This window comes from Taudactylus pleione, unplaced genomic scaffold (genome assembly GCF_031769625.1).
Source record: "Taudactylus pleione unplaced genomic scaffold, aTauple2 ptg000203l, whole genome shotgun sequence".
Taxonomy (NCBI): Eukaryota; Metazoa; Chordata; class Amphibia; order Anura; family Myobatrachidae; genus Taudactylus; species Taudactylus pleione.
Window position 1 is genome coordinate 8,989,551 of NW_028284605.1, and position 21,635 is coordinate 9,011,185.

A 21,635-nucleotide genomic window follows, 5' to 3' on the forward strand; every position below is an offset into this window, starting at 1 on the left:
TTGCAAATGATCCCTTTTGTTATTTTGGTTCATGATATAGGACTTTGAAGTTTTACAGACATCTAAATGAAGATGTCTCATCTACTCAATTCTTCGTTTTGTGTTTGTGTGTGTTCTGTTCAAATAGATTTTATGCATTTACATTTTATATGTGTTGTACTTTTCAACTATTCAATTGCTGACGTTTTTTGCGCTGATCGTACCCATAGAGGTCAGGTTTAGCCGCGTAAAGCAGCTAAACCCGACCAAAGTGCTGGGCGCGACCGCGAAAAGTGATGTTTGGTCGCCCAAACAGGTCACTTTTCGCACATTTCAGCTCTCATCCCCCTGGGGCTGCGAGCTGAAATGTAGCGCTGGGAGCTGATCGCGCCCGACAGGAGCAAGAATTGAATAGCTCCGTCGGCCGCGATAGGGGCTGCAAACAATTGAATTCCGCCCTCTGAGTTATCTTTTGTAAAGCACATTGATGTGACTGATAAAATAACATGATGTCTTAAAGCTATCCCACTAACTTCATATCCACACTTCATAAAAATATCCAATACATATGGGAAACGTGAGACAAGCCATGTTTCTTTTTATACGGTTACCATAGGGACCAGTAGTCCCAATGGCCATCTATATTCCCAATGTGTATTGGATGCGTTCAGCCGTTCTTCCAAATCAGAGTGTGAATGAGCCTTTATGAGGAGAGCACATGGAATGTACATTGCAGACAGGTCAGCTTGGAGGAAGGCTGTATAGTTTATGAAACTTTCTTTGTGTTTAAAACCATCCTTTACCTTTATCCAAATGGTTTTTCCAGCCTTTTGTTGTTTCACGGTAGTTGTAAGTATAAAACAGCAGGACAAAGAGTTTCAGTATTAAGAAATCAGATAAGTTTTTGTGTGGGTGCTTCTCTTCGGGAACACATTTAATTACTGTAGTCTGGGAAATTACCTTTGCTGCATCCATGATGCATATTCAAGATGCAGCACAGATCACACTGTGTGCTACATCTACATCCAAGTGCCATACTGATTATTATTATCCTTTATTTATATAGCGACACAATTGTTCCACAGTGCCTTAAAGGTACATAAACATATAAGTGAACAAGATACCAGTGACTACAGTACAATACAATGCAGGATAAGGACATGTTTTATACACATTGCTGCATTAGTTATCAAATGCTCAAAATAAGCAGGGCATAAGCAACCAAGTGTTAGGTGTCCATGTGAGGGAGAATGGGAGTTGATGAACGTAGAAGTAAGGAGAAGCACATGAGGGAGGAGGGCCCTGCTTACATTTTAAAGGGGAGGGGTAGACAAACAGGTGTGACACAGATGGGGTAGACAGGGAGGAAGGAGCATGTAGCCGTAGGTTAGGATGAGAGCCGTAAGGCTTTGATGAAGTAGTGGGTATTAAGAGCCTGTTTGAAGATTTGTAGAGAGGTGGAGAGTTTGATAAGCAAAGAGAGAGAGTTCCAAAGGTAGGGAGCAGCACTGGCAAAATTTGAGACGGGAGTGGGAGGAAGTAATTAGTTGGCAGGAGAGGCGGCATAAATTTCATGAGCGAAGTGGGCAGGAGTGTGAAGGGAGATGAGATTAGAGATGTAATTGGGAGAGGATTGGGTGAGGGCTTTGTAATGGAGTGTATGAACCTTGAATTGGGTTCTGTAGGGGAAGGGGAGCCAGTGTAGGAGAGGGGAGGCAGATGTAGAATGTTTGGAGAGGAAGATGAGCCGAGCAGCAGCATTGAGGACAGATTGCAGTGGAGAGAATGGGAGTCAGGGAGGCCAGATAGAAGGAGGTTACAGTAGTCCAATTTGGTGATGACCAGTGAGTGTATGAGAGTTTTCGTAGTATCCAGGGTGAGAAAGGGTCTGATCCTGGAACTATTTTTGAGATGGAAGCGGCAGGACTGTGAAACGGTGTTGAATGTGTTTGTTTGAAGGAGAGGAAGGAGTCCAGGATAGCTCCAAGACGGCGCACTTTGGGGCTAGAGGAGATAGTTGTGCCGTCAATTGATAATGAAATTGGTGGAAGTGAGGTTATGCGGGAGGGTGGGAAGATGATCAACTCAGTCTTGGACATATTAAGTTTAAGAAAGCGCTGGGACATCCAGGAAGAGATAGCAGAGAGGCAGTTGGAGATACGAGCGAGGAGACGTGGGAGTTAGGGAAGGAAGGGTAGATCTGAATTTCATCAGCATAAAGATGATATTGGAGGTCAAAGGAACTGATGAGTTCACCTACAGAGGACGTATAGAGGGAGAATAGGAGAGGTCCAAGAACAGAATCTTGGGGAACACCTTCTGTTAATAGAAGTGGGAAGGAAAATAAGTCATGAGATGGGAGAGAGAAGAAACAATCAGAGAGGTAGGAGGGCAGTGTCACGTAGACCAAAGGAGTGAAGGATTTCAGGATGTGTCCTCATATACTGTGGTTTCAGTCGCGCCAAACAGCCCCTCTCTGCGCTAGGTCCCAGGCACCTCGGCCACGCTGAGTGTCTTTCTCGCTCAAAATGTCCATCTTATTTACATAAATAAAACAACTGGCAGTGACAAAACCACTCTGCTAGATTATACTGATAAATTTGATGTACAACATTTGTACGGAATGGGTATGAAGTCCGACGGCTGACTAGCCACCGGTTCATATCCCTACCCCCCCCTAACCTCCCTTCCTAGTGCCTAACCCTAACCCTCCCCTTATGATTGCTTAATGATATATTCTCTGCAGCTATCTAACAGCTAGGACAAATCTAAGATCTGTACTTTGTATCTCAGTGTAATGCCCCTCCAATGTAAATTAAGTTAATATACAGTCAGGTGCATAAATATTGGGACATTGACAGAATTTTCATATTTTGGCCTCTATTCACCACCACAATGGCTTTGAGATGAAACAAACAAGATGTGCTTTAACTGCGGACTTTCAGATTTAATTTGAGGGTAATTACATCCAAATCAGGTGAACGGTGTAGGAATTACAACGGTTTCTATATGTGCCCCCCACTTTTTAAGGGGCCAAAAGTAATGGGACTATCAACTCAAAAGCTAGTTCATGGACAGGTGTGGGCTATTCCTTCGTTATTTCATTATCAATTAAGCAGGTAAAAGGTCTGGAGTTGATTCTAGGTGTGACATTTGCATTTGGAGTCAGTTGCTGTCGACTCTCAATATGAGATCCAAAGAGCTGTCACTATCAGTGAAGCAAGCCATCATTAGTCTGAAAAATCAAGACAAACCCATCAGAGAGATAGCAAAAACATTAGGCGTGGCCAAATCAACTGTTTGGGACTAAAAAGAAACAACGCATCGGAGAGCTCAGCAACACCAAAAGACCCGGAAGTCCACGGAAAACAACTGTGGTGGATGACAGAAGAATTATTTCTCTTGTGAAGAAAAACCCCTTCACAACAGTTGGCCAAATCAAGAACACTCTCCAGGAGGTAGGTGTATATGTATCAAAGTCAACAATCAAGAGAAGACTTCACAAGAGTGAATATAGAGGGTTCACCACAAGATGTAAACCATTGGTGAGCCACAAAAACAGGAAGACCAGATTAGAGTTTGCCAAACAACATCTAAAAAAGCCATTACAGTTCTGGAACAACATCCTATGGACAGATGAGACAAAGATCAACTTGTACCAGAGTGATGGGAAGAGAAGAGTATGGAGAAGGAAAGGACACCTCATCAGTGGTGGTGGTAGTCTCCATGGCGTGGGCATGTATGGCTGCCAATGGAACTGGTTCCCTTGTATTTATTGATGATGTGACCGCTGACAAAAGCAGCAGAATTAATTCTGAAGTGTTTCGGGCAATATTATATGCTCATATTCAGTCAAATTCTTCAGAACTTATTGGACGGCGCTTTACAGTGCAGATGGACAATGACCGAAGCATACTGCAAAAGCAACCAAAGAGTTTTTTAAATGCTAAAAAGTAGAATGTTATGCAATGGCCAAGTCAATCCCCTGACCTGAATCCGATTGAGCATGCATTTCACTTGATGAAGACAAGCAGGAACTGAAGACATTTGCAGTAGAGGCCTGGCAGAGCATCACCAGGGATGAAACCCAGCGTCTGGTGATGTCTATGCGTTCCAGACTTCAGGCTGTAATTGCCTGTAAAAGATTTGCAACAAAGTATTAAAAAGTGAAAGTTAGATTTAGGATTGTTTAGTTTGTCCCCATTACTTTTGGCCCCTTAAAAAGTGAAAGGCACATATAGAAACCGTTTTAATTCCTACACCGTTCACCTGATTTGGATGCAAATTACCCTCAAATTAACTCTGAAAGTCTGCAGTTAAAGCACATCTTGTTTGTTTAATTTCAAAGCCATTGTGGTGGTGAATAGAGGCCAAAATATGAAAATTCTGTCAATGTCCCAATATTTATGCACCTGACTGTATATTCTGCAATAGGAAAAGTTTTAGTCTATTACATCAGTCCATGTCCCAGTAGAGCTTACAATTAATATCCCCTATCACATGGGCACAGATACACACTAGGGTTGTTTATTTAGTAAAAATTGATTGAGATCATTGGTCCATTGACGTGGAATGTGGAAATTAGTTTTATAAGCTATACAGCTGTCGGAGCGCATGACTCTATTTACATCATTAAAGTTGGGCTTAGAGAGTGGAAAGGATCACTTTGTCATTCTCTGCTATGCCTGCCTTGCCCTGTATATACTGATTGACCTGTGTTTATCTAATTTAGCAGAGGGAAAAAAGCGTTGCAAGAGCAAGCAGGGAAAGGGTATAACACACAGTATGCCATGTAGTGGGCTGAGGGCCTGATTCATAGCTGGACGCAATGGTGATTACGGACGCCTATCAAGCGTATTTCGTTTTGCGCATGCGTACAAACAGCAATGCGCATGTGCAGCGATCGCACTGCAACTACGGCCGCACAGAGGAATCCATCGCAAAGTGCGTGACGGGGTGTAAGCGTTTGGGGGTGGTCTGAAAAACGCAGGCGTGTCTGTCCATTTGAACGCCGTTTCATGGGCATGCATAAATTAGCCTGTGCGATCTTCTACGCAGCTCTGCTTGTCGGGAGAGCTCCCAAGGCTGCGGCAGGTCAGACCTGCCGAAAGGGCAAGATGGCTGCTCGATGCGCATCAGTGTTTCTGATATCTACGCAGGTAAGCGACGTCGTACACATGAGATGGCAGCAGTGTGCGTCCTCATGCTCGGATAAGCTTTGCGACCATTAGCATATATTCGCCGCTGCAATGCGTCCGAAATCACAGCTGCGATCACATTATCATCCATCTCTGAATCAGGTCCTTGGAGCAGAAATTTACTTTTTCCCTAAATTACAATAATTTAATATTTACTGTAATAAAAACCTGGGATACAACTTATGTGGGAAGCTGTATTATTACTGGTAGGTCATACATTAATGCCTTTATAATGTAGGTACCAACTTCGTAGCTGTGAAGGGTATGTTGGAGCAGGTTTACAAATGATCTCCGTTTCCTTTCCTTAAAGCGGTTGAATAGTTAAAAACCCAGGCAGGGGGAGAGCCTGGGTGGGGGGGGGGGGGGGGGAGGAGAATGGGGAGAGAGTAAGGCTGTCTTGTGTGAGGCTGTAAGTCTCTGTGCTCAGTTATATGAAGGAGTCTTCCTGGCTGGATGGTGTTATCTGCATCTCTGCTCTATTTATTTTTGTAGGGTAGGAAGCTGAGCTTTGATTCCAGTACATTCTGACCAGAAAATACTTTATAGTTGATCTGTTCTTGAGCAAGAATGGATTAGTAAGTGTGTGCGGAAGGAAGGAATGAGGAGTGACCTATACAGAGAGAGCAGTAACCTGGTGGCTAGGTGGGAGGCAGGAACCTGTTCTTTGTGCAGGTGTCTGGAGATATAACAGAATCTCAGTGCCTAAGGACAGGTGACACAGAGCAGATCAGCAGCAAGGAATCGGGAGAGCTCAATACCTGCAGAGAGCCATGACGGAGGTGATCGTGCAGACAGATTGCAACTTGAACTCTGTGTGTGAACACCTTGACCACTGCTGCCTGGAAAGGCTACAGGATGCTGGCCCTAAACGTTCCTCCAATACAGGGGCCCGGCTTTGGGGTCGAGTTCGTAATAAGCTTCTGAGACAAAAGGTAAATGTCCTGATCTACCAACTTCATTGCGTTGGCTTTGCTTTCTCTTACTATGGCTGGCATACTCTGGCATGACATTGGCATGGAGACAAATGGGTTATATGGGAAAATATTAGAATACTTACCATCAGTACTGGCCCAGCTCCTAAAATGCGTATGGTTGGTAATCTGAGCTATAGTAGTTTCTCAGTATGTATTGTGGTGGCCAATAGTTTGGCAATTGCAGTATAGTTGAATGAATTGCCTGGTCACCTACACTTGAGGTTTGGAATCTCCCACTCAGGATGGAAATACAGACCAAAACATTCGTCCTACTTTTAAACACAGATGTTCATTCTGGGCGGGTAAATGTGATACTGCGATCCTGTGCGTGACATGGAGAGCTGCAGGCATACGGTTCATTTGGCACATGCCGTATCCCCATTCATTGTACTACAATCTTTGTTTGTAAGCAGACTGGGAGCTTAAGTACTTTAGCGTAGCCGAAACTGTATTTCCTTTTAGTATGTGAATGCATTGTTCCTAAATGGAATCTTACTATATTGTCGCTAATGTAATTCTTGTGAGTTTTAATTGAAATCTATTAATTGCAGTCAGTAACAGTACTTTTTCAGAAATAAAAACCGGCTTATGTCTGAAATATATGCTTCCGAGAAATTTCCTATTACTGCAGCCATAGAGAATACTCTGCGACTCCATAGGATTGCATGGAGCGAACCCAGTGCGTGGCATGGCGTAGCACACGTGGGCGTGGCTAATCGCATGGCGCATGTTTGTAGCGCAATCGGCAAAGATGCAAGAGGACACATCTGTACTCTTTAGTCACAGACTGTCTTACAGTTGTAATAATATATGAATTGTTAAATCCTTTGTTGGCAGATTGTTGCAGTTGGTGTTACAGATGTCCTAGTATGGGACATAGAATACATTCTTAATATAGGCTATAACATTTGTCATGTTCGGCATCTATCAGATACTAGAATGTAGGATTAGGGCATCTTTGTGGGGTCTCTGGTATCTGGAGTGTATTCAGCTGTGTGGGATTTCTGTTCTGTACAGTATTATATTACATTCAGCCACCAGCCAGATGTGACAAAACAGTGTTCCTCTATTGATGAACTGCCCTGTAGTAATCATTAATTGCTGAATAACTGTAGTTGGAGAAATGGCCATTGTGTTAGAACATAGCTGAGTTCAGGGCTTAGGAAGGCAGATACCAGCTGGAGTAAGAGGCAGCTGCTGACAGAATCTTTGTTGTGTGCCACCCCATTCCATGAAATCCACGGCGGGCTGGACTAGCGCCACAGATGCCAGGCACGTGATGCATAGATGGCTTCCTATCACATATTCAATAGGTCTTATATTTGGGTACCAACTGGAAAAGATATGCTGGTACTATACGTCTACCAGTGAGTTCCGTGGGATTTTGTTTTGTATATTCTCCATAAATGCACATTTGCAAATATTTTTGGATATTAGGTAATTGGGCTTGAATGTGCTGATTATGCAAATCTCCACTAAGACCCATCTGTGCTTTTATTCAGGTTGAATGCTGTGTAATGGTGCCCTGTCATTGATTAGACTGACAGTAATAGATATAATAAAGTCACTCGGGGCTCTGTACACCTATTCTCTCTTTCTCTGTAAGTGCAGTGCTGGCAGCAGCCCCTTTCATTTCTTGCTGACTAATTAAGGTAGCTTTTGCCTGGAAGGGATAAGGAACACTAGATAATAAAGTGTATTGGTCTTGATCTCATGCAATGATTCTCAATCATTTTCCACCTGGGTTCCTCCCCTGCCAATCGTTATTGTGATATTTGTACCCCCAACATTGGCAAAGCCAAAGATCTGTAATGGAGATAATTGCTACTAGATAATGTGTTTAGGTGCTGCTGTGTATATATAAGAAATAAATGTACTACAAAAAGATTTAAAAAATAATTACAAAAGAATAGATTGAAGAATGTGTATGTGTGTGCGTATATATATATATATATATATTATATTTCTATTTTTAATCAACTAGAAACTTGTAAAACATATTAGCATACAATATCATAGGCTGATGTCCTAGTTCTCATTTTCAGGGAGTTGTCAGGAATCTGGATATCACCATCATGTCACTGTATTTTCCTGTGTATTATCAGTGTCTTAAGGTGCGTATCCACTAGCAGACTGTGAAACGACTGCACGATTACGGCATTGTAATCGTACAGTCTGTGCTGTGCCTACACTGAACAGGCACATATATCACCCCCGAACCTGGGCAATCTGTCATTATTGGCAGATTGACCAGCATGTTCGGGCGATGATTGATGTCGGAAAACAACCAGCGGGAGCACGCATCGCTGGTCGTTTCTGACATTAATGTGCACGATTACTGAGCGATTGCACGATTCCGATGTCGTAATCGTGCAATCGCTCAGTAATGTTGCGTAGTGGATACACGGCATTACTGTCCTGTATGGGACAGTAAGACACTGATATTACACACTAGTGTCTATCATCACCAGTGATTACCCCTGACCCACCATTACAGAAATGTTTTCTCATACCCCTGAACGTCACAGCGAGTATCTCTGCGGGGTACTCATACCCCAGGTTCAGAACTGCTGATAAAATAGCAACTTCCGCTAATGTTTGCAGTTCAGAAACACAGCTGATACTTATTTTTGCATTTAAAATGCTATATTTTCCTTCATTTTTTCCTTCATTTTATTTTATTAAATTGTACATTTATTTTTATTTATCTTCTTTCTGTGCTTTTAAGCGATGTTTTTGTTTCATAAGGCAAAACAACTAAAAGCCTCTCTGAATAGAGCTTTATCCAATGCAGAGGGAATGTCAGAGCTGTGTCGCAACCCAGGGTAACAAAATTAAAGTCTTCCTAGTGATAGAAAGACATAGGTTAAAGCACAGAGGCAAGCCAGAAAGATCTGATATAGCAAAACGTGCAGGAAGAACATGTACTAGAACAGGCAAGTCAAACATGCGGCTCGAATAAACAATTTATGCAGCCCGAGAGTGTCGGCTCATATATATATTATATGCGGCCCACACCCCTGCCACGATCGAAGCTCAGCTCCGATCAGGCAGTGTTTACTTTAGAAGCTGGCAACTCTGGTTTCTGAAGCGATCAGAAGCCTCTGATCGCTTCAGATCAGAGGTTCCCAGTGATGCAGCGGGCGGGTGACGTCATGACATCGCCCGCGATGAGCAGAGCCTGCACCTGCCACTCTGGATCTAATTAGATCCAGTCAGCGGCAGCATCTACGCAGGATGGCGTGGACTGGAGGGGTGCCCAGCGGCCGTCGTGATGAAAGTTAAGTACTGCACAGACAGGTGAGTGGGGCCTGTTCTCTAAAGGAAAGGGGGCACAGCATAAGGGGCATTACTGGGAGCACAACATAAGGGGCATTACTGTGGGCGCTGCATAAAGGGGTTTTACTGGGGGCTCTGCATAAAGGGGCATTACTGGGGGCACAACATAAGGAGCATTACTGGGGGCACTGCATAAGGGGCACTACTAGGGGAAGAACATAAGGAGCATTACTGGGGGCACTACTAGGGGAAGAACATAAGGGGCTTTACTGGGGGCTCTGCATAAAGGGGCATTACTGGGGGCACAACATAAGGAGCATTACTGGGGGCACTACTAGGGGAACAACATAAGGGACATTACTGGGGCACTGCATGAGGGGCATTGCATAATGGGCCCATATTCAGGGGGCATTGCATAAGGGGCTAAGAGGCACTACTACAGGGGACACTGCATTGGTTTTTGTTAATAATAAACCTTTCAAAATTGCATATAATACTTTTTTTTTGTTGCGGCCCACACACTCTTAGACCTTGAATATTCGGCCCGGTTGGTATTTTGAGTTTGACATGCCTGTACTAGACTAATTACTCATGTGAAAACTTTTCAACAGTTCAGTTTTGCACATTGTAGAAAATTGTGCAGCACTCAAGCTAAGCCTGGGCACACACTAGACTATATGCAGACGATATGTCATCCGATCCGGCGGATCGGACAACATATCGTCCACATCATCCAGTGTGTACAGACTATGTCACTGATGATGCGCGCTCCCGCGCATCATCAGCGACATTGACTAGCAGCCCCCGCCGTCGCAATGTCGCTCCCGACATTGGCAAGTGTATATGCACTTGCTGATGTCTAGATCCCCGCCGAGTCCCATCACACGTCAGAGGCAGATCTGTAGGATTCTGTCTCTTATATAAATTGTGGTACATAATTTAAACCCCTTTATAGCTAAGCCCAAGTAGATGTTGATTTTACTTTCAGTTATAGACACATTTATGGCCCTGTTTATCACAATACACATTTATAATGCTGATGTGATAAGATATTTTTGAAAATTAACATTTTCGGTCCAATTTAGTACAACATACTGTTGCCGGCACACGGGCTCTGATAAGAGCCTGTCCCGGGGAATAGCTGAAAGCAGAGTGATGGCTTTCTGTAAACTCTGCTTTTGGGTTCGGCGTTGACACGTGTACTGCACATACGTGGTAAGCAGCATATGCATGCTTCAGCGGGGGCCAACTGAGAGGGATCTTCTGGATCCCTCTCCAGAAGAAATTGCAAAAAGATAGCCTATAGGCTACTATGTGATAACACCATCTTCAGTTGGCATCAGCGGTTTGGGTCAAGATCCGGAATGCTTCGCATTCCAGAGCTTGGTAAATCTGACCATTTGGCAGCCTCTATAGAAATTCAGGGGATTTCCCGCAATTTCACTTTAATAAATATGACCCTTAGAAACAGCTTGAATGAAGCTATGTTCTTCCTTGTGCCGGCAATGACCGTACTTTCCCTGTACATTTACAGAGAAATGTCCTGCTTGGGGCAGACTGACTTGTATGGGAAACTAAGTTGCAGACTTTTATGACACACGACCTTCTGTTAAAAACAAATGATACATGATGAGTTCATCTATCTCTTGGAAACGTCTTTATTTGTGTCAGGTGGCGCTTGTGTGTACACAGGGAAAGTGATGCTATTGATGACATCACAGAGACAGACACGGACAGTCAAACTCTAGTGAATCATTGTGCACTATTAGTGACTGTCTACAATTGTGTAGCTACAGTAGTTATTATCATGAGTCACGGACCAGAAAGGTGCACCCTGTGTGTTCCTGGCTGTATGACCATAGCTCCATATTTTCTTAACCATCTGCTGGTTATTTGAGAAGTGTGTTGACCTGAGGGAGCTGTCACGTGACATGTCGCAATTGCCTGGAGTAACTGTCTGCTTTTAATTGGTGTAATTTATATTGCATTCACATTTCACTTCTTGACATCTAAAACCGGCTGTAGCTTATTGTTTAACACAGGGGTATTTAAAGGTTTGGCCACCCCTTATCACCTTTTAAAAATGATTCCTTGATCATAGTAATCACGCTGATTAGCCGACTTTCTGAAAATGGAATTTATGCTATAATTGTCTAGAAGCAATTTTTACAACATCCTGGCAGATAGATTAGGAAACAAATTGGTTACAATTACCCATACTGTGCCTGTAAAACATCCAGAAATATTTGTTTGTATTTCTGAATGATATAATTGTAAATAATATATTATAATTCTTTAGATAAAGCATTGGTGCGTGTATTTATAGGACCCTTGTTGGACTTTGTATTTGCGCGCACCATAATTGGCCATTGCATTGGTACCTATCTTAACTGGGCATTGTGTTGGTGCCTACCATAGCCCTGGGCATTGCCTTGTTGCCCACCTTAACAAAGTAGTGCAGCTGTGTCCTTTTAGGATCATTGGTATGTTCTCAATACACTCAGGGCCTGACCTCACATTTGTAGTTGGTATAAAGTTACAGTTGGCACTAATACAAGTGCATGGAATATGTATAATGACAATAATCTGTTTAAAGTTGAGCTAGAGCCCTGAGCTGTGTGTGACCTTTAGTAGTGCCCCTGGAATCCTGTTAGTGTATCAGTAATGTGTGGGGCCAATGCATTTTTCCAAAGCTGCAACACATTCTAACACTAGAACTTTGCTATTAGATGCAGCAATGAGGTACAGTAGGTGAATGATTGATGGATGAAGCATATGCATTATGTATAACTGTGCTATGTATTGTTGAGAGGCTTGTTGTCCTCCCTATATGTCAGCTGGCCATACAGCACAGTTACTACATATCCAGACAGTCCGAGGTTGGATCTGGCAATTGTGCTATTGTTTACCTCCCAACATTTGTAGTCACAAATGGGTCTGTTGGGCTGTGTGATATTTCAGTGTATTAACCATGCAGTGTGAATGGATGTTATACATGTAATCAAATGAAAAATATGATATGCAGCAGATGTCAATAACTTCACTATGGACAAGTCCTATTTTTTGTCCACATATACCTTTAAAATTAAGTGCCCCAATTTAAAAGAAAACAACAATGACACGCCTTCTCCCCACCTGTACTAATCAGCAGTAGGGAGTGAAAGGCAGCTACGGGTCGTTCTCCGAGCAGGTTTATCAGTTTAAAGGAAAAAAAAGGGTAGGGTACTTCCTCATCTTTGCGGCCCCCTGCTGGAGGGGCTGGTTACGCTACTTGCGAATCTTCACTAGTCAGTGTCCAACGTCATTCCCTACCATCCAAGTGGGCATGGAGGGGGAATATATCCTTGTGGCGAGCGATGCGAGCCACCGTGCCCACAGCGCGGCGAGCAAAGCGAGCCCGTAAGGGGCCGAATGTTATTTCCTCATGTTTACGCTACTTACATATCTTCACTGACTAGTGAAGATACGTAAGTAGCGTAACCAGTGCCTCCAGCAGGGGGCCGCAAAGATGAGGAAGTACCAGGGAATGGGGGAGAGGAACTGTAAGTCTCTATATCTGCCCACCCTGGAACCCAGAGTTCCTCTTTCAAACAAGTGCAGCAATAGAAGCTACTGTTTTGTGATTAATGTAATCACCTGGCGTCACGGAATGGGCGAAGGTCTCCCCTAACTTGCTTTCGGAACATTATTGGGGTCCCTTATTACTTACCATGCTGCACTGCGGAAAAAAATAAGTTTTCCATAGTTGGAGTAGGATACAAAATGTGTCCTGTAGCCAAAAGAAAACCTGGGAGTATCGTTGTTTGAAAGAGCGGAGTTAATTCTTTGAAACGATATGGCCACTTACAGTAGCAGACAATATTACACTGGACTAAGGAAGACATACTTTTCATCCGTGAACATTTTGGAGAGAATGATATAAAATATTACGTCTTTATTGAACAGATTTTACTATTAAAATGCCTCTCTAAGTTCAATATTATTTGTTAGGGGTATACCAGAGGTTCTACAAAGAGTCCCAACATTTGTACCTGCTCAGGTGTGCACTAAAACCCCTGGTGCAGCCTTGTAAAATAAACGCTGATTTCAATTTGAAAATCACATTTGATTTTCATTCACCATTTTGAGTGGTTTATTGTTCACTGCGCAAAAAGACTAATGCTACGCGTATGCAACTATACCTAATTTATAGTTATACGCATCTCAGCCTCATGTCTATTTGTGACTAAATGGGTGTAGCTGGGCACATAGGCTAAAGTTGGGGACACACCCTACGATGCCACAATGTATCATTACATGATGCATGTCCGTGGCAAACGCAGGATTTCTAGAGAGGGGTTTCCAAATGCCTGATTTTAGAGCGTGTATGGCCAGTCCATGAAGAGGGTACAATTAGCACTTAACCAGCTTTAATATGCGTCATACAAAGTGTATTGTGTATCATAATTCCAACATGTACAGGACCAGCGATCACAGTAAGCCATTAGATGCGGAGTTATGGCCATCCTGTCTAAGCTGAATGTTTTTATTTTAGATGTGGGCACTATTCCAGAGTATTAGAGAAAGTCTGGGAGTCTGGAAGCAGCAGAATAACCTAGCACTGCCCTGGACATATATGTACATATTGGGCTCTATAACAGCACATCCTTAACAGTGAATGTTTTCCAGATCTCCTAGTTGATGCACAGGTTATTTATTACTAGCTGATACATTTTAAAAGATCCACAGGTAGTGCTAATTATTTAATTTGTGACACCGAGCATAACATGCAGCACTTGTAAAATTCTATTATATTACTATTTCTATTGTGGTCATGGTGTGGGCTGGGAAGGGGGGTTTCCAGGCAGACTGAACCCCCCCCCCCCCCTGCATTTCCTAAGCATGTAACAGCACCGTGTCGTTAATTGCATTGTCCCTTCTGCCGTGCAGACAAGCAGACGGTACGATGCGATGAAGACGGATCTGGTGTACACAGTATACGATCCACGTCTGAATGATGTATTGTACGATACATAGTACAGTGTGTACCCAGTAAAAGTGTTATGAACGTGTCAGCAGAGTTGCAGGTTTTTCAGAGTTCAGTGTACATAGAAATCCATCTGATTTCAGGCGGATCTATGCACAAATTATAGCGCTGTTGCAAATGCACATTGATATTCATAACGGCTACTTTAACAACCGTATGAAAAAGGTGCAGTGTAGCCCCATATTTTCTGCCAAGTCTGAATACAGGAGATGATCCGCACTTAGGCCCTGATTCATGGCTGGATGCTCTGACAGAGCGCTCGCTCTGAATCAGGGCCGGGATTTTTTTTTTTTTTTTTTTCTTAGTGCGGCCTCCTGGCCGCTCGCATAGTTGTGGGTGACCACCCACAGCTATAGCGAGCGGCCAGGAAGATGGTCGCGATGGTCAAGACAATCGCGACCATCGGGCTTGTGACGAGACCCTTGTGGTAGGGTCTCGTTGCCGCAAGCCCCAGAGAGATTTCGGCTCTAACAGAGCCGAAATCTCTCCCACTGACATAATTCGTGATGTCAGTGGGGCCGGCCCCAAACGGAGGCGTTCACATGGGGAACGCCTCCGTTTGGGCAGCCACTCCCCCGGCCCGCCCACCAAGGGGGCGTGCTGTCACTCAACATCGACAGCACGCCCCCTTTGGTACGAGACCCGGAGCGACGGATTGCCCGTCGCTATCCGGGTCTCGCGCATGCACTCTGGGCCACCATCGACCCGGTTGCGAGTGCTTAGCGCTTGCGACCGGGTCTGAATCAGTCCCTTATTTCCAGGCATGCAATGCGGCCAACTTGCGCGCAAGTCTGATTCAGGTCCACAGATAACTGTTTGAAACAACTGGATGGCCGAATTGTTTTAAATGCACGGTTTGTATTTCATCTATAGTTATTGTCAAAGTTGTGGGTACATGCATCCCGTTTTCAACCCAGTGAAATGTATATTTTCGTTGCCTGGTTAATTTGCTATTTGTATTACTTACTGTGTGTCCCTTCACAATTACATTTGAACATCCTATCTCAGCTCATTAAGCTCTGTTTCCTTCATTATGATTAGAATTGCTGGGATAATTAGAAACATGCAGAGGGTAAGAGCTTCCTGTTCATGCCAAGTGTCCACAGAGAGAGAGTTCTGCTAGATGGAACTTTTATAGCTATCATAGCATTCAACTTTGTAAGACAAGGTCAGGGCTCGTAGTAATTTAGTGTACAGGTCCAAGGTTCTAGCATACGTCACTATTTCCCTTTCTGTTCAGTGCTTGTCTAAGGCAGATTCTCTGTAGTGTCATTTACTTGTCAATCAACCTGACCTAGTGTGATTACTTAGGCTTTTAGATGTATGTGAATCTGGACTTCAACTTGAAAATGTTGTTTTTGTTAAAAGTTTCTTCAAACAGAACAGTTTAAGGATTTGTTCAATGTCTTCAAATAATAATATTTAAAGTTCACATAGTGTTGCACTTAGGGCCGGATTCAGGAAGACGCTGAAACCCACGGATTTGCGCATTATATCCCAGAAGGCTGATTCTGCTCGCATTGCCAGTGACATAGGCTGAATCAGCTACCACCTCCATAGGCTGCCAGCAGAGTCAGTCTTTCTGAGAAGCAACACACAAAGCCGCAGATTCCTGCGCCTTCCACGACTAATTGTTTATCTTCATGGGCATTTTGTAGTGTTTTAGGAGCATCTTGTATGGCTAATTGTCTCCCAGAAAACTGGTTTCTGTAAAAATAAGTAAATGGTCTTAAATATTATCTATAAGAAAAATTACTTAACAATACTTGTCTGTATATTAAAGCAAGTAAAGTGCAACTCACAGGTAGAATAGCTGCTGTACTACCAATACAAGGGCAGAAAGACAATGTGTCTTCCAGGTATACTACACCTGAGGGTCAGCACATAGCTGCCAATTGCCTGATTATTTTTTTTTATATAAATGTCATTAGCTGGTCACTTACGCAAAAGTAATCTTCCCCCAGTCTCCTGAACTTGAATGTTCCCATTGTGCAGTACAGGCCTGAAGGGAGATGATGCTAGCGGTGTAGATCACTACCTGCTGACTCATGACCGCTGTTCAGTTGAATTGCACTTACTCGAGCTTGTTAGTTGTGCATGCATAACATTTTCAATCCAGTATCTGCAAAGCATCCCTTTGATGTCTCTCCGGATGGGGGACTCTTGGCCATTTGCTCTTACTGGACCAGCTCTAGAGAGTACAGATGAAACGTGAGATGATCATGTTATTCAGCTTTGTTCCTACGCGTAATTACATCAGCAAGACAGGATCTCTGAATTTTATTTCAGAGATAAAAAAATTACTTGGGCGTATATTTACTACAGTGAGAGTTTTTAGAAATGGAGGTGTTGCCCATAGCAACCAATCAGATTCTACTTAACATTTAACTAGCACCTTCTAACATGGGTGGGCAATAAGTGGCCCTCCAGCTGCTGTTGAACTAGAAATCCCAGCACACCTTGCAACAGTTTTAGCATGGTCAAATAGCAAAACTGTTGCAGGGCATGCTGGGATGTGTTGTTCTGCAACATCTGGGGGACGCTTATTGCCCACCCCTATTCTGGAAGATAATATCTAGAATCTGCTTGGTTGCTATGGGAAACATCTCCATTTATAAAAACTCTCACTTTAGTAAATATACCCCTCAGTCTGGCAAGTGGTCAGTGCCATTTCACCTTTGTCTCATTCCTCTGTTGATATTGAAATGTGAACGGTTATGCAGTACTGCCTGTCTGGTCATCTGGAGATTAATACAGTAGTTATCAGTGTGACAGTCTTCTGTATGATGATATGACTTAAATATCCACTGGGACGCTTTTCTTATGGTGTCTTATTACAATAAACTACACTTCCCGAAATAATCATCTCATATGTACAGATTTTATTATTGTCCTGTTCGCTGCTCAGAATGTCAGAGTTTGGAGACATTTCATAGTGTAAAATGGATTGGGTATGAAATACCGGTGGCTGAGTAGCCGCCTGTTCATATCCCAATAGCGGCATCCCGAAGGTTCAACATCCCGACAGGGGCTCGTAAGTATATTAACCCTCCCCTCTCCCTACCCTAACCCTCCCTTAGTGGTGCCAAACCCTAACCTCCCCCTGGTGATGCCAAACCCTAACCTGTCCCCAGTGGTGCCTAACCCTAACCTGTCCCCAGTGGTGCCTAACCCTAACCTGTCCCTGCATACCTTCGTACGTGATGCTGGCTGTCTGGATTTCGGCGTTGGGCTAAAGATAGGCATCTGTATTTCGACACCTATCTTTAATCCCGAGTCGGGCTTTCGATGTCGGGATTCCGGCGGCATGGCCGTCGGTGAATTCACAACACCCAGTGTAAAATAACTGGGAATGTGTGATATGCTGCATAAAAGTACGGTGAATTTAAACCTAATTTTAATGTTTTTGTTTTCAATTTGTTTATTTTGTCAACATAAACCAAGTAGTATGTATTAAGTATCTAATACGGATCTATTGGACTACAACTTCATCCACACCATTGCTCGTACTCTGTGGTTCAAAATCCCTGGAAGCCTCATGGTCTTATTTACTCCTGAAATCACCTGGTTCTAGCTTAGGGATGTATATGGGAACTGCAGTATGTATAAGAAGGGCTGTGCAGTCATTTTCATTTCAATTAAAATGTCATCATACTTTTAAATGACACAAGAGCTTACCTTCGGTTAATACTCAGCACTCCTTGCAAAAGTTTGCCACCTAAAGGTGGTGCATTTATCATTACAAATTACTGCTAGTTTTTTAAATAGCTGTTTAACAACAGTAGAACCAACCATTTACCATGCGTTACATTTGCTTGTGGAGTTAAATATAAGTTATTAGTGCAGTTTTTCTGTATTACACCCACTTCATTATACTTAACTGCATGTTCTCCTTGATTTATTTTGTTTGAAACCTATGACTCATGTAATACCCATTACTGATTGTGATGTAGCAGATATAAGCTTAGTTATGTTTGCAGTGCTTTATTTAAAGATTGGGCAATATAAACTTAAACAGGAAATGGCTGTCTGTCTTTCCCAGGGGTTATAAATAGATGAGAAAATGCTTGGTAGACCCTGTTGAAATGGAAAACTTTAACTTTCAAGTTCTATCCCATGGCTAATTGGATAGAAATAGACTTGCTGCTTAGTGCTTGGGAAGAAGTGGTCCTACTGACAGGTGCAGGCACTTTGTTTTACCGTTAGTATGTGGTTTCTACATCACCATTGGCTTGCTTACTGTATATTGTTTTTGTTTGCACCTTGCAGTCAATGCACAGATCAATTAACATTATCTTTGTATTGCTATCACCTGGCCAAGGTGCATGACTGGAGACCTTACCATAGTTGTAACAGTAGAGGGCGCTGTCCCATTGCAAAACATTATGTACTGGTAATTGGGGTTGGGTACGAGATGCCGGTTCTCGGAATCCCAACGCTAACATCACAACAGGGTTGGGATATCGACACCTGCCGGTAGGTATCCTAACCCTTCTCCTACCCCTAACCCTCCCTCCCCGGTGCCTAAACCTAACCTCCCCTCTAGTGCCTAAACCTAACCTCCCCCTCCCCGCACCCTAAACCTAGTGCAGAGGTGGGCAATAAGCGGCTCTCCATCTGTTGTTGAACTACAAATCCCAGCATGCCTTGCAAGTTTTAGCATGGCCAAATTGCAAAATTGTTGAAAGGCATGCTGGAATGTGTAGTTCTACAACAGCTGGGGGGGGCGCTAATTGCCCACCCCTGCCCTAACACCTAACCCTGCTACTCACCTTTGGGATGCCGGTGCCAGGGATTCTGACAGGTGTCGGGATTCTCAGCGCCGGCATCCCCTTTGCCGGGATATTGACCGCCTCCTGGTAATTGTTATTCACCTTGAAACTACAGACGTGTCCCTATACGAGTGGCTTCAGGCACGCCAGATCCCTGGGTCACCAATCGTCTTTCTCACTCAAAATGTGCGTCTTATTCGTACAAATAAAATAACTGGGACAAACCTACATTGCTAGCTTACACTGACCAATTTGATGTGCAACGTTTGTACATCTGTGTGCGACTGAATCTGTGTAAAAAGGGCTACAGTACGAACTGCCACAGCCTTTTCTCACGCCATTGTGCTTCATCTACGACTTTGTACGGGTGTAAAACCAATTCCTGTGCTGGTAATGTCACAGCCTAGCGTCTCTAGTGCCCTATGAGCAGCTTGTCTCTGATTCTACAATGTGTATAAGACACAGGTCTAAAGAAATGTACAATATGATGCATCTCCGTCGCCCAGCCATCTCGCGCCATATGGCATATCGATACTAGGTGTATGAGGGCATATCTGTACAGATGCTTGTCAGGTGATTGTAGATTATAGCTATGTTCCAGGTTAGGACCCAGCAAGTAATAACATAGATAATGGGTTGCACTGTAGAATGTCAATTTGTAAAATGTTATTGGTTTCTCTCTATAGTTGGATCCCCAAGCAGTACAGAGCAAGAACTGGCATGTGGATGTGATAGAGATGAATGGGGTGAGTGTCACACACAATGTATTACATCTATAAGGACACAGCACACCTGATCACAATTCTGTCTCTGATATTTTCAGTTGTTATTATATATTAACTGCCTTTTTACATATCTCTCATATATTTAGTCATTCACATCAGTGAAGCTTGTGGTCTATTTCCTAGACTCTAAGACACACACTTGTGTTAGTAGAACTTTATTAAGCCAACCTGTATTTAGGTTTAGTGACAGTGTAAATGGCCAGGATATTTTATTATCTATTCCCCCTTCATGTAAGATAACTTTACACTATCAATCCATTGTTAATTATTATAATGCCCATTAAGAAAACTTTCAGAGACCATTATTTTTTTCACTTGTACAACATATAAAGTACATTTTAACAATTTACTTAAATCACATTGCTACTAGGTATGCCCTGGGGCAGATGCTTTTGGCCATTAACCACCATGGTAACCCCTAAACAGTTACTGTAGGCACCAGGGAGGAAGGGTTACGTTTAGGCACTAGGGGGAGGTTAGGTTAAGGCATGGGGGAAGGAGTGGGTTAGGGGTTAGGTTAGGAATACTTACCTTGAGCCGTTGTGATGCTAACCTAGTCCGGGATTCTGACCTCCGGGATCCAGAACGCCAGCATCCTGTACCCAACCCCATTCCACAGCTACATTAAAAACCTTAAAATCTCAAACATATTAAAATACGTCTGGTCACAAGTGATTTCAGAACATAATGCCAAGTTCTGGCTTTATTTACTCATTTCCATGACCCGTTGTTTTCTTTCCAGATTAAAGTTGAATTCTCCATGAAGTTTAGCAGCCGGGATATGAGCCTGAAAAGAACGCCTTCTAAAAAGCAGACCGGTGTTTTTGGAGTAAAAATCAGCGTGGTAACAAAGTAAGTGGTCCTCCTGTGTCCTCCTCCTATGGCTTGATCTGTATACCACTCTTTACAACTAATGTGTCAGGTTACTGTGACTTTCACTAGTTAGCATGGTCTGTTGTAAAGCAGCCATACCGTGCCCGATAATGAGTACATTTGTGTCTCTGCCAGGAGGGAGAGATCCAAGGTACCATATATAGTCCGTCAATGTGTAGAGGAGGTGGAGAAACGTGGCATTGAGGAGGTCGGGATTTACAGAATATCTGGTGTGGCCACTGACATCCAGGCCTTAAAAGCTGCTTTTGATGCAAGTAAGTTGGACGTTCTCCTAAATGCTAGCTACAGTATATATGCACCTTGTGCTGCAGTAGAAAGAATGTAAAATGATAAAAGCCTGTACTCAGAGTACTTGTATGGTTTTCGTGGATGTCCCTGACTCATTGCTTGTATGTTCAAATGTCTCCACTAGATAACAAAGACATTCTGATGATGCTCAGTGACATGGACATCAATGCAATTGCTGGAACATTGAAACTCTATTTCCGTGAGCTCCCCGAACCTCTCCTTACAGACAGGCTGTACCTGGCATTTATGGAAGGAATAGGTACCGTATGTCTCCATTGTGATTTATTCTAGAGCTGCAAGGATGTTAAAGTGATGTAGATTTTGGGACTGGTTCAGAGCTGCATCCACAGCATTGTGGAATATGCAGAGGTGAGCGTACCAAGAGATTCGGCTGATCTCAGACGGATCTCTTGCACCAAGGATTGGGCGCTTGCATGTGT

At 43.2% G+C, this 21,635-nt stretch overlaps 1 protein-coding gene across 3 annotated transcripts in view; it reads left to right on the forward strand.

Moving 5' to 3' along the window:
- The window catches only part of ABR (ABR activator of RhoGEF and GTPase), a 444,215-nt gene that overhangs the window by 414,529 nt on the left and 8,051 nt on the right, over positions 1–21,635 (forward strand). For all 3 annotated transcript variants that reach the window (XM_088477779.1, XM_088477780.1, XM_088477781.1), the window contains 4 exons: positions 19,915–19,974; positions 20,756–20,865; positions 21,022–21,161; positions 21,320–21,454. In XM_088477779.1, the coding sequence (XP_088333905.1) occupies positions 19,915–19,974; positions 20,756–20,865; positions 21,022–21,161; positions 21,320–21,454 (445 nt within the window). The remainder of the gene's footprint in view (positions 1–19,914; positions 19,975–20,755; positions 20,866–21,021; positions 21,162–21,319; positions 21,455–21,635) is intronic.